This window comes from Corythoichthys intestinalis, chromosome 10, assembly GCF_030265065.1.
Source record: "Corythoichthys intestinalis isolate RoL2023-P3 chromosome 10, ASM3026506v1, whole genome shotgun sequence".
In the NCBI taxonomy this organism is placed as follows: domain Eukaryota; kingdom Metazoa; phylum Chordata; class Actinopteri; order Syngnathiformes; family Syngnathidae; genus Corythoichthys; species Corythoichthys intestinalis.
The window spans coordinates 49,162,818-49,175,151 of NC_080404.1; the positions used below are offsets into that span (position 1 = coordinate 49,162,818).

The window sequence follows — 12,334 nt, forward strand, 5'->3', positions numbered from 1 at the left end:
CGGCCGCCCCAAGAGGCTCCGCCTGTTTCAGCAACTGTCACTATCGCACTGTCCGTTCAAGAACAGCATGCAAAACACAACTGCCACATTAGAACCCAATTGTCTGTATCAAATGGAACTGCTTAGCGCAGCACAACAACATTTGTCACTGATTAATCGTTTGTCATCTTGCCATTGTTGATTTTGAATAGCATGCGAGCTGTACTTCCGCTTCCAAGGATACCCTGCAGCAGAGGTTGCGCTAGACTTTTTTGTTGTCTGTCATATTGACTGACAGTGTCATAAAAATCCGGTCATAATCTATTTTTACCCGTCACTTACATTTTTAAAATGATAATAATGACATATTCAATAGTATTTAGTTTTCATTCATTTTTAATTAAAATTCTGTCCGAAAAAGCTTAACAAGAGGCAAACAGACAGCGGAGTGCACCAATCAGCGACGGGCAGACGTGTCGTTAGCAAAGCGACGAGGGCAGGACGAGGGACTTGCGCGCGTAAGTAAACATACGAGGAGAACGGAGTTTATTCAACAAGGCTAGCGCGAGACAGACTGTTGTCAATGACTCGTGTCGATGTGTTTTAGCTCATTTAAAACTGAATTTACCGCGGATTGGAACATGTTCTCGGCTCTCCCGTCCGCCATCCGTGTTGTTGTAGAGACGACTTTTGGCGCGCAAGAGTGACGTTGCTCGTGAAGAACACGTTACGCAAATAAACAAATCTGATTTGTTGATTGATTTAGTACCTACTCGAGAGGCTGGGTCCCAGACTTTTCTCTCAGTGTTTGAAAAATACAGGGAGAACAGTCTGGCCGTGCCAGGCAAACACTCAGTTGCCTTGACATCTTTCCGAGTAAGGCCAACGACGTCATGCATCAAGAGAGACAATAGCTAATTAATATGCTCACTCGCCACCCTGTGGTCTGGGGTGTGAATTGCAACCTGTCAAAATGACAGATGGACTTCAGTTTTTTCCGTCACCGTTTTAAAAAACCGGTCAATGACGGAAAATATTCAGTTAACGCGACCCCTGCCCTGCAGTGAATGAAAAGAGTCGATACTTCCATGTTACAGGTTGTTTTATTCTTATCACGAACAGGAGATGATGACACAGAAATCAGGAATAAAAAAGAATAAAGAATTTACACTTAAAGACAAACAGAAAAGACATGACATCTGGTCCCGGGACCAAAAAAGTGCCCCCTCCCCCCCAGTGCATAGCCTTTTTCCTCCCTTCTAACATGTGGGAGGGTTAACTTGCTTGGAATGTGCACCCCCCAGCCCTGATCAGATTACATACACTGAACAAAGGACAAGAGGTTGTCTTAGAAGAATGCAGTGTCCAGATATGATTATTGTGAATAAATGGAAATATATTTCTATAGCGTGTAGCGTCATGGCCTGGTGCATCACAGCTCCAGGCTGTGATGCTGCACATAAAGTAGCAAAAGTGCACTCTTCTCCGGTTGCATTCGAAGCAGGGTGTGCTTACGGACCGAGACCCATAAATTTTAGCGGACCAGCGTTCATTTGTTTGGTCCGAACTAGAGTTCAAATGCATGTTCACATTTACAAAAAAAAAAAAAAAAAAAAGCTACAACGCTCAAGTAGGTCGAAATCCAGCATAGGGCTACTACACCTTAAAACATGTTTTGTTACCTCCTTGAGATAACGGTTGTTGTGATTTGGTCAAAAAAAAAAAAAAAAGTTGATTTGATTTTATTTGACTTAGAACACACCCATAACTGAACAGTATGGACATGCAGGTGACAATGTTTTTTTAGGTAACCTCTTTTGGTTCCTTGGTTTTATTATTGTTATTCTATATATTCTTTGTTCCGCAGCCCCTTTGAGCTCAATTTGATCCCCTTAGAATGCTTCAAAATGCACCAAAATTGGCAGGCAGGTCAAGGCAGGTGCAATCTTTGATTGACCGTGTAAAGACCAATTCCAAATTCACTATGTAGCACCCCCTAGCAGTCATTCTTTGTCCCGCCGACTTTTTGAGCCCTACTTTGACCCCCTTACTTTGAACCCAACAGCCAGGTGAACACTGATGAAAACTTTGATAAAATGTAAAAAAAAAAAAAAAAAAAAAATCAAAATATGTGTGTAGCGCCCCCTAGGAACAAAACCAACATTTCATTTCTTTTTTTTTTTTTTTTTTTTTTTTTTTTAATTAAGGTGAAAGAGGAGATAACAACGCAAAGGTTAAAACTTAGAACACATCAGTACTATATGAATGGGATACCATATGTGGTGCCCAGATTGCCGTTAGTACTACATCCAGTTTTCTTTGGGGAGGCAGAGCGTGTTCGTGGGTGGGCACTGCCCCCCCCCCCCCCCCCCCCGGTAACGCCCCTGCTTTAGATTCTACACTAAGAATAGATTAAAAATGACACCCATTTTGAAAAATCTGATTGGCAAAGATAGTATGATCTGATAAATGATCATTTGGCTTCAAGTTTGTTAACCTGTGCACTTTTCAGGACAAAATGACAGTCATTTTGAAACAAACACATTTAATAGGCCCTAATTGTCAGACAACAAATAGCTATTGGTTTTCCCACCTATTTCATATTCTGCAGTTAACAAGCTTTAAAATGACTCTTTTTTTTCAATATTTATTTGAAAAGGTGAATTGTTAGGATGTATTGTCACTCCATTCGTGGTTGAATTGGTGAAAAAAAAAAAAAAAGTTGACAATCATTTCACATATCGGCAATAATTTATGAGACAATATATTGCCTACTAAAATTGGTTATCGCGACAGGCCTACCAACAAGCAAAGAGAAATGTCCAGGAGCAGCAAAAAAAGCCAAGAAAATTTTAGTCAATTTGGCTCAGTTTATCTGGTTGGATGACCAACCTTTTTCATCCTACAAGTTTATTTATGTAAGACAGAATTTGTTTGCAACTTTATTTCATGCTGCACAACTGATGTGCAAAAACTAAATTTGTTTGTATAGTATATATGTTGTTTACTACTTGGTTTCAAACACTTTTTACAGCTCTTACCTTTGGACAGTTTTGTTGCAATTTTAAAAAAGAAAAAAACATTTTGATGTCCCCCAACCTCCTCCTTAATAAAATGCTAAAATATCTTTGGACTCGGTTTCTGTAGAGTGGAAATGGAGTTCAAAAATTTGCGATCGGGACATCCCCATTAGTGTCATATTTTGAGTTTGTGTGGTTTATATTATACATACACTAAATCATATACAAGTAAATTAAGAATATATATTAAGCACCTCCTTCAACGTGCAGATGAATAAATAAGTAGTTATATTTTTCAGCGGAACCATGACAATCATCAAGCTGTTACTGTACTCATAAATACATACTGTAACTCCGTATATCTTAGCACCACCGTCATTTATAATCTACGCTATAAATTATTTATTGATTCATGAAATGGTGGTGAGATGATTAAAAAGTGCCTCACTAACACAAGTCAAAGCTATATAGTCCAATGTTCTTAAGGATCAAGCCAAAATAATGCACAGGAAGATGAAATATCATAATACATTCATTCTTAATCCATACTTTTCCCTAACTGCCACTGACACACTGTAATGATTTGTTATTTGTGTGCAGTCTCCGAGGAAGATGAAGTCTGCGGTCATAGTAGACGGAGGCTTGTTCACAGAGAGTTATTGCAACATCTGCAATGCCCAGCTCATCTCCGAGTCCCAGCGCACGGCGCACTATGAGGTGAGTCTGTCTCTGTGCATCTTTTTTTTTTTGTCATCGCTTGCTTTTTTTGGTGGCACGACTCATTTGCAAGCTGAGTGAACACAAAAGGAATTGCACGCACTAAACAACACAAAATGTTGCTTTGGCAGGCAGATTCCTGCGCTGTGGTCTTCGTACTGGGCTTATTTGTACAGACAAACAGTGCTCATCCATTATCCATAGACTTAATGCAGCAGGGTAATGGTTGGGGATCACACTCACAAACAGGCACATACACATATACACAATTTGTTTTAATGTGCTCTACCTCTCAGCATACTCCCTAAGAGTAATTTAATGAATGGCCATTAAATAATCAGCCCTGTCCTATATTAACTAAGTGCACATGCACAGAGAGAGAGAGAGACACACACACTACAGTTATGCATCGGGGTCTTTCTTGATTACAAGGCACAATTGGGATTAACAAGGAAACTAATCAGGACAAGCACTTATCTGGAGAGAGCGAGAGAGCGAGCGCGGCAACAATGTGTGTTCACATGCTTCAACATGTACCAACTACGCTAATTAGATGAGAAAACACACACACACAACCTTGAAATGTGCATTGCAATCTAGCTGTAATTCCAAATATGAAGGTTTGCATAAGCAGATGAAGGATAGAAACAATTTATGGCAAAATATAAATTAATATATTAGCAGTTACTAGTTGAGGTCGACCGATATATCGGCCTGCCGATATATGGGCTTTTTTCCAACATCGGCTATCGGCCGATTAACCCTTTAACACCTGAGCCTATTTTTTGTCTGAATTTGCATGGCTTTGATGTTGCTTTCAATTTTCAAAGGAAAAAAAAATGTTCACCATAGCCTGGTTGGGTCCCTTTTTTCAGGACAACATAACCTTCATGTCCAAACTGTTGTTTTCTTCACTGAACAATTATAATCATCATTTTGGACCCGAAAACACACAAAAAATATCTCAAATTTTCTTGTCAAAATTCGTAATATACAGTGGGGAGAACAAGTATATGATACACTGCCGATTTTGCTGGTTTTCCCACTTGCAAGCCTAGTAGAGGTCTGTAATTTGTATCATAAGTTCTCTTCAACTGTGAGGGACGGAATCTAATACAAAAATCCAGAAAATCACATTGTATAATTTTTAAATAATAAATTTGTATTTAACTGCATGAAATAAGTATTTGATACATTACTAGTAAATATTTCGGCTCTCAGTTCTTTTTTAAGAACCCCTCCTGTTTTCCACTCATTAGCGGAAGTAACTGCACCTATTTGAACTTGTTACCTGTATAAAAGACACCTGTTCACATGCTCAAACAAACAAACTCCAACTGAACTTTTTGGTCTAAATTCGTCTCGTCGTGTTTGGAGGAAAAAGAAGGATGAGTACAACCCCAAGAACACCATTCCAACCGTGAAACATGGATGAGGAAACATCATTTTTTTGGGTCTGCTTCTCTGCCAAGGGTACAGGACGACTGCACCGTATTGAGGGGAGGATGGATGGGGCTATGTATCGCCAGATCTTGGCTGACAACCTCCTTCCTTCAGTGAGAGCCCTGAAGATGGGTCGTGGCTGGGTCTTCCAGCATGACAACAACCCAAAGCACACAACCAAGGCAACTAAAGAGTGGCTCCGTAAGAAGCATCTTAAGGTCCTGAAGTGGCCTAGCCAGTCACCAGATCTGAACCCGATAGAAAATCTATGGAGGGAGCTGAAAGTCCGTGTTGCCCGCAGCAGCCCCGAAACCTGAAGACTCTGGAGAAGATCTGCATGGAGGAGTGGGCCAAAATCCCTGCTGCAGTGTGTGCAAACCTTGTCAAGGACTACAGGAAACGTTTGGTATCTGTAATAGCAAACAAAGGTTTATGTACCAAATATTAAGCATTTGATACATCACAAAAATCGAACTTATTTCATGCAATTAAATGCAAATTTATTATTTAAAAATCATACAACGTGATTTTCTGTTTTTTTGTATTAGATTCCGTCCCTCACAGTTGAAGAGAACTTATGATACATATTACAGACCTCTACATGCTTTGCAAGTGGGAAAACCAGAAAAATCAGCAGTGTATCAAATACTTGTTCTCCCCACTGTAGATGTCCCATTGACAACCAAACATATTCAACGAAAGGTTTTGAAGTTTGATAATATTTATTGAACTTGTTAAGATAAACATTCAACAGAAAAAGATGAGACTGAGTAGTTTTATATTTGATAATTAAACAGAAAAAGCAGGTATGGCCATAGGCGTTTTTGTCCTTTCTACATACCATGGTCAAAACAGGTTAAATGCAGTAGACCACCAGTGCAAAATAGTGAATATATAATATATATAAATATATACCATTTAACACAAAATTGGTTTAGAGGATATCTCTTTATGAGGTTGGTTATGGCACCCATCACCCATGGACTTGATAATGATATTGACAGGTCAGATTCCCCCTTAACTGTGCCACGCCTTCAAGTAGGGGGCCATCCCAAAATCCGCTTTAGTTAGTTAGTCGGTCGCAGCGACACATGCAGCGATCCAACGCCGGATTTAGGTTTAAAAAGTACGAAAGCTGTACCGCATACAAACAGGAAGGATTGTCTCAGTAGTGAGTTGTTTGAGGATTCAAGGTAATTATATATTTTTCGTTTTTTCACAAGAATTTTCAACGTAAAAAGCTCTTTGTTGTAAGGCTGCTGCCACATTGTCTAACAGACTAGCGTCATTCATCGACATACTTACGTAAAATAAATGCTAACTGCCCGGTTTTTTGCTCTTTTAACAGTGAATCGAGACTGTTTTACGTTCATATCTATACAGAATTCGCGGATTTAAGTATTTATTCACAAGAATTTTCAACGTAAAAAGATCTTTGTTGTAAGACTGCTGCCACATTGGCTAACAGACTAGCATCGTACTTCGACATATTTACGTAAAATAAATGCCAACTGCTCGTTTTTTGCTCCTTCAACAAAGAATCGAGACTGTTTTACGTCCATATCTATAAAGAAGTCAGGGATTTAAGCATTTGTTCACAAGAATTTTCACCGGAAAAAGCTCTTTGTGATTCCACTCGGTCAGCTTTGACGGCCACGCCAACAATGCAGGCCCACTATTAATCAGCCCCGCACCTCATGTCCCGTCAATATCATTATGAAGTCTTGGCATCACCTTATCAAAAGTATATGGCGGAAAACACTAAGATGACTTGAAGTTCCGCTCCAAGACCCCCAATTTAGCCAAATTTCAAAATTGTCCGTTATGCACGTGTGATACATCATTGTAAAGCTTAAAATCTCAATTTTCTGGGGGAAGAAAAATTTTGAACAGGAAGGCATTTTCAAAAAAAAAATTTTTTTTAAACAGCAAAACCCTATCTGGAGGTGAGAGCACGCGAGAAGAGAATTACAGACGCCATGACTTTAACCAGATATTATCGTGTACGTACCTTGTTTCGATCCAAAAACTCCATGTAGCATGTATCACTGAGTGTCAAGACACAGCTGTGAATGGCCACAGCTGGATTTTGGGGGATTTTTTTGGGTGAAACATGGTAATATAACAAGGGTCGTGATGCAGAAATCGCAGACATCAAGGCGTCGTCAAGATTTTCTTTTTCATATATTTACCTTTTTAAACGTTTTTTTCCAATTTTTTTTTTTTGGATCGATTATTTATCATCTAACATATCGGAAAATACGACAGAAACAAACAAACAAAAAAATACAGTTAAGCAATAGTTATTGGGAAAATATCTGACTTTTTTACTGACGCCATATTTTTTATTGTGACGTAATTTGTTTAAAAGTTTAAATTATGTGAGTGAATCATTTTTTTAAAGAAATATTTGACATCAATTAATGATTCTAAGCTTAAAATGACAGACATTTTGAATAATAAATATAATTAATTACCTTTGTTTTATGGCTGGGTTGAAACAAAAGAGGTTGCGCGACGTCTGTAAACGGGGGTTTCCTGTGTAAAACGGACAAATTAAAAATAGTTCTGGGGCTAAATGCGCCATGAATCTGCTATGGCAGCATATAGACATTACGGCTGTCCCAAACGACTAATTTTCTCCCGATTAATCAGCGGACTATTTTTACGATTAGTCGACTAATCTTTTAATTTTAAAAAATTATTATATTTTTTTTTTACTAATTTAGCAATTAAATTTATGTTGACGCTTATCAATTCACAAAAACATTTTTTTTTTTTTTACTAATTTAGCAATGAAATTTTTGCTGACGCTTATCAATTCACAAAAACATTTGAACACTTAAATTCTTTAATAAAGTACAAATAAACAGATAAATAACACTAATAAATCAAACAATGAGTTCAAATGCTGATAGAATTAACTTGTGCAAAAGAATGAAATGGAAACAGATTCAGAACACTGACTTCACCTTACCAACATGATTCAAAACAATTCTTAAAAAAATACCTACCATTAATATTATAGTATACTGTAGTACTATATATAATAGTATTATAATAATTATTCATTGCCAATCAGACTTTTCATAAAGGGTGTCATTTTAAAGGTATTCTTAGTGTAAAATCTGAAGTATGTGGGATTAACTCCAGAAATTGTTATTTATATGACGAACATGACATGCTTTTATTTTGAAATGTTCACCGGAAGTACGCTCGCTAAACCGTTAACTTATGCTTTACATTTCGCAAAAAAAAAAAACACTTTTTGTCATTGCATGTGGTGTCAGTAATAGATTTTTTTTCCTTTTGCAAATGCTGTTAACCAGCGATTTTTCATGTTTGAAGTGTCACCTTTTAACTGCAAGTTTTGGACAAGGCTGCCTGTTTATTAGCCAGCTAAAGTAGGTCGTCTTTTTCCCCATTCACCTCAATGTAGCAATGCTAACGTATCTAGTGTTTAATATAGATGTGTTTTCTTATTTTGTATGTCTGTACTTTAATTCTACAGCGTGTTGATGACAGAAAAGAACTGGAGTCTCATATGCTATCAGCACGCACGCACAAATGTATGCACGCGCGCGCTGCGATAAAACGCAGCCGTGAAAATGACCGCCCTCATTTTTATTTATCATGCGATAAATGGAATCATTGCATATCGCGACAGGCTTAGCAACTTCAATAAAACATATCATTAGTTAGTTAGATAGACTTACAATCTCCTGTCAATATCATTCACGGCCGACGTGCAGCCAAGCTTGGCATTAAAGAGACAGGACACAACAGTGTACCCTCCTTTGTTTCTTTAAAAAATAAGTCAATGTTTTGGACTCTCTGGTGCGCTTTTTTGGCTTTGTGCTGATTTCCCCGCTTGCATACCAAGCGTCCGACATTCTGAACTTTCCACGCATATATTTTTTTAACCCCTTCATTAGACGTCGACGGGTTGTTGTGCTCGTCGACGGATTTACGTCATCGATGACGTCGACAATGTCGACTAGTCGGGACAGCTCTAATAGACATATTGGTCTGTTCTTTTGGCTTAAAATACAGCACTTTGTTTTAAAGAGGAGTGCAAGTACAGAAACTGCTGTGTTTTCCGCCATATATATACATTCAAGCTTCTCGAACACACACAACTCTATACAAATTGTAAAGGTTGATAGTGAAAAAAAAAATCAAATATAAAATGGGGAATAAAGACTTTTAAAAAATATTGACAATAAACTACTTGTACTTTTTCATCTTTTGAAGTCATTTCGGCACCGTAACAATGCTTTTACCAGTTGAAAAGTTTTTCATACATCCACTAGACAATATACAGTTTCAGTTTATTTACACATCATCAGGTAAAACAAAACATTGTGTTTGCAAACAGGTATATACATTTAGTTTTTTCTTGGCGATGGAGATAGAATGGGACATTTTTAGCATTTCGTCAAGTTCGTTCCAACATTGGTAAAAATAGTCAAAACTTGTTCTATATGAAAAGCTATTGTTCCCCTATATACTGTATACTGAGTGAAGATTGCAAAACCATCTTCTTGTCTGTTGTGTCTTGGTCTTACCAACAGTGTACGATAAGAAGAGAGACAAGTCCATTAATGTTGACGATCTGAGCTCTGACGGTCAGTGCAGTGTAACCACAATGATGCAATGTCTCACTTTTTAGCCACGATCAACTACATGGCAGTTTATGTACAAATACAAGGCTGCTTGGAGACCTGCAACCGCACACTCAAGTTCCAGCAAAATGCATTAAAGTAGTCTGACAAGTAAGAGAGTTGGAGGGGGGCATAGGAGATGGTGGAGAAGGCGGGGGGGTTTAATATTCCAAGGATGAGTGTCGAGGAGCCGATCGATGCACCAGAGCCACAAATACAATGCACTGTCAAACTCGACCATTCACTTGCTTTATATGCTGGTCTGCCTTGTTTTAACACTTATCTAAAAATCCTAAATCATTGCCTCTAATGGAATTCTGCCTCTGTTTTAGCCATTACTTTAGACATTCAAAAAAGTGTGTATTGATTTAAATGAATCTTTCTTTGAGGTAGGAATACAGCAATTATGCGATAATTGATATATCGGGTGAAAATATCACCAACAGTGTTAAATTACAAAAGACTTTTAGAAACATTTTGTTTTTTACACGCAAGGCATACATAATTAAATAACTAAAATAAGTGGCAACCAGTGACTTTGGACACTTACATTAACTACAAATACACAATACTTAATGACCGCCTTTATATACAATGGTAATATTAAATAATTAATCCCTTATAGAGTTTTCATGAAATTCATGGAACAGTGTTCATGTGGTGTTTCTTCAATCGTACAAAACTATGGTTTTGCATTGAAGGGAATAGTATCTATTTGTCGTATTTACAGTTTGACTGTACTACTCTAACACACCCAATATAAAATAAATAGCATTTATATCATTGTTTAAGAATATATTTGATATTTTGAAGACTTGAAATGATAAGAATTTGCAGAACCAAGATAACGGGCAAATAAGGGCAGAACAGATACAGGACGCCATTTGACCACGGAAGCCCAACGGGCGCATCATGTAGCTGAATGAGCAAGATTGACGCTGACAAGCAGGTGATAGGCAAGACATGTATAAGCCCACGTCTGCACCACCAAATCCCGCACCAGCTCTTTTGGACAGTCCAGAACAAACGGCGGGACAGCTTGTCTTGCCACAAGGAACATCTGATACAGAGGAACCCGCGACTGATAAGTGAACAGTCAGCACTCAAGAGGCGATGAGGATGGCAAACTCTCGTTGCCCTGACAACAGTAACGCCCGAATTCTCTTGTCCAATAGACAATAATCTTAAACAACATCAAACACACCATTCATCCGGACCACAGCCCGCCTCACCAGAGCTTTTAACTCATTTGCTCCCAAAAACGTATAAATACGTTCTAGTTTTAATTGTTTCAGTACATTTTTTTTTTTCACAAGAGACAACGCTAAAAATCCATTTTAAAGCAATAAAACTGGCCACTGGGGGGCAGCAGTGCATTTGGTAAGACCCGCAACCTGATTCAACGGAATGAACGGCTGGCCGTATGGCCGGGGCGCTGGCGGAAGACGTCCATTTGGTCGTCTTCCGCCAGGCGGCGGACAACCGAGCAGAACAACCGAGAGGACGCCCGGGATGCCAGGCGCTGGACAACCGAGCAGAACGACCGGGACCACCAGTGCAGCGGACGATGCCGTTGAGTCTGTGCTACTCTCCGAGAAGAGACAGGCGGCGATGAGGGAAAAGTTTACCCCGACTGTCGCGGCCACAACAGCGTCATCTCTCAGTTAGTTATGTGTAAATAAATTGTTACTTTGCTATCAAAAGCTCTATTTGTTTTGTTGTTTATGTTATTTTGTCAAAGGAAAATATTATTCAGATGTTTGGAATGTAACTAAAGCAAAAAATAGCTGTGTTAAAGTCAAAGTTATGTTTAAAATATATGCTTCACAAAAAGCTCAATTTCTCTTTTTTACATCAAACTGAACTATTTTCTAATGCTCATTTCTAAAGAATGGAAAAAGATATGAACTAACTTTTTTTTCCTGCTGAAAGAAAAGAGCCTAATCTTTCTTTTGGTGGGTTCCATGTTTATACAGTGATAGAACAGAATTTTCTGTGGGCCTTGAAAAATCAGTCAAAATCCAGTAAAATGGCCGGGAGCGAAGGGGGTTGCACCGGTCAAAATGTCTGGAAGTGAATGAGTTAGAAGACTGAATGTTTAACTAATCATTGTCAATTTTCTTGGGAATCTTGTGTTTACTTGTGATATGATGACCCTAGATCCATTTTGCCTCCTCGCCTCAGTCTCTCTGTGCTGTATGATTGCGGCAAACTTGGAAAAAATTGTCAACTTATGTTTCGAAGCCTTTTTCCAGCTTTTCAAATGGAGTCAGTACAAGGGGTTAAAACTAAGGTGAACGCGCCGAGTTCGGCCTTTTGGCCAGGTTATCGGGGTTCCGCCGGCCCGAGTTGTTGGAATTGTGGTAGCGCGGTCCCAGCGGATCGGCTGGCGTGCATCTGGCATTCTGTCTAAAGGGTCAGATTCTTTCTGCATAATAGCAAACAAACCATGTAAGAGTGATCTTCCACATACCTAATACAGTAATAAGTTCTGGAAATGAAATATTTGAA

The 12,334-nt window shown here is 38.6% G+C and overlaps 1 protein-coding gene across 3 annotated transcripts in view; it reads left to right on the forward strand.

Annotated features, from left to right (window-relative positions):
• zgc:171482 (zinc finger protein) overlaps positions 1-12,334 on the forward strand; it is a 218,175-nt gene that overhangs the window by 75,436 nt on the left and 130,405 nt on the right. For all 3 annotated transcript variants that reach the window (XR_009064573.1, XR_009064574.1, XM_057847733.1), the window contains exon 2: positions 3,600-3,716. Coding sequence is in view for 1 of the 3 variants with exons in the window: in XM_057847733.1 (XP_057703716.1) it covers positions 3,600-3,716 (117 nt within the window). In the remaining 2 variants the exon portion in view is untranslated. The remainder of the gene's footprint in view (positions 1-3,599; positions 3,717-12,334) is intronic.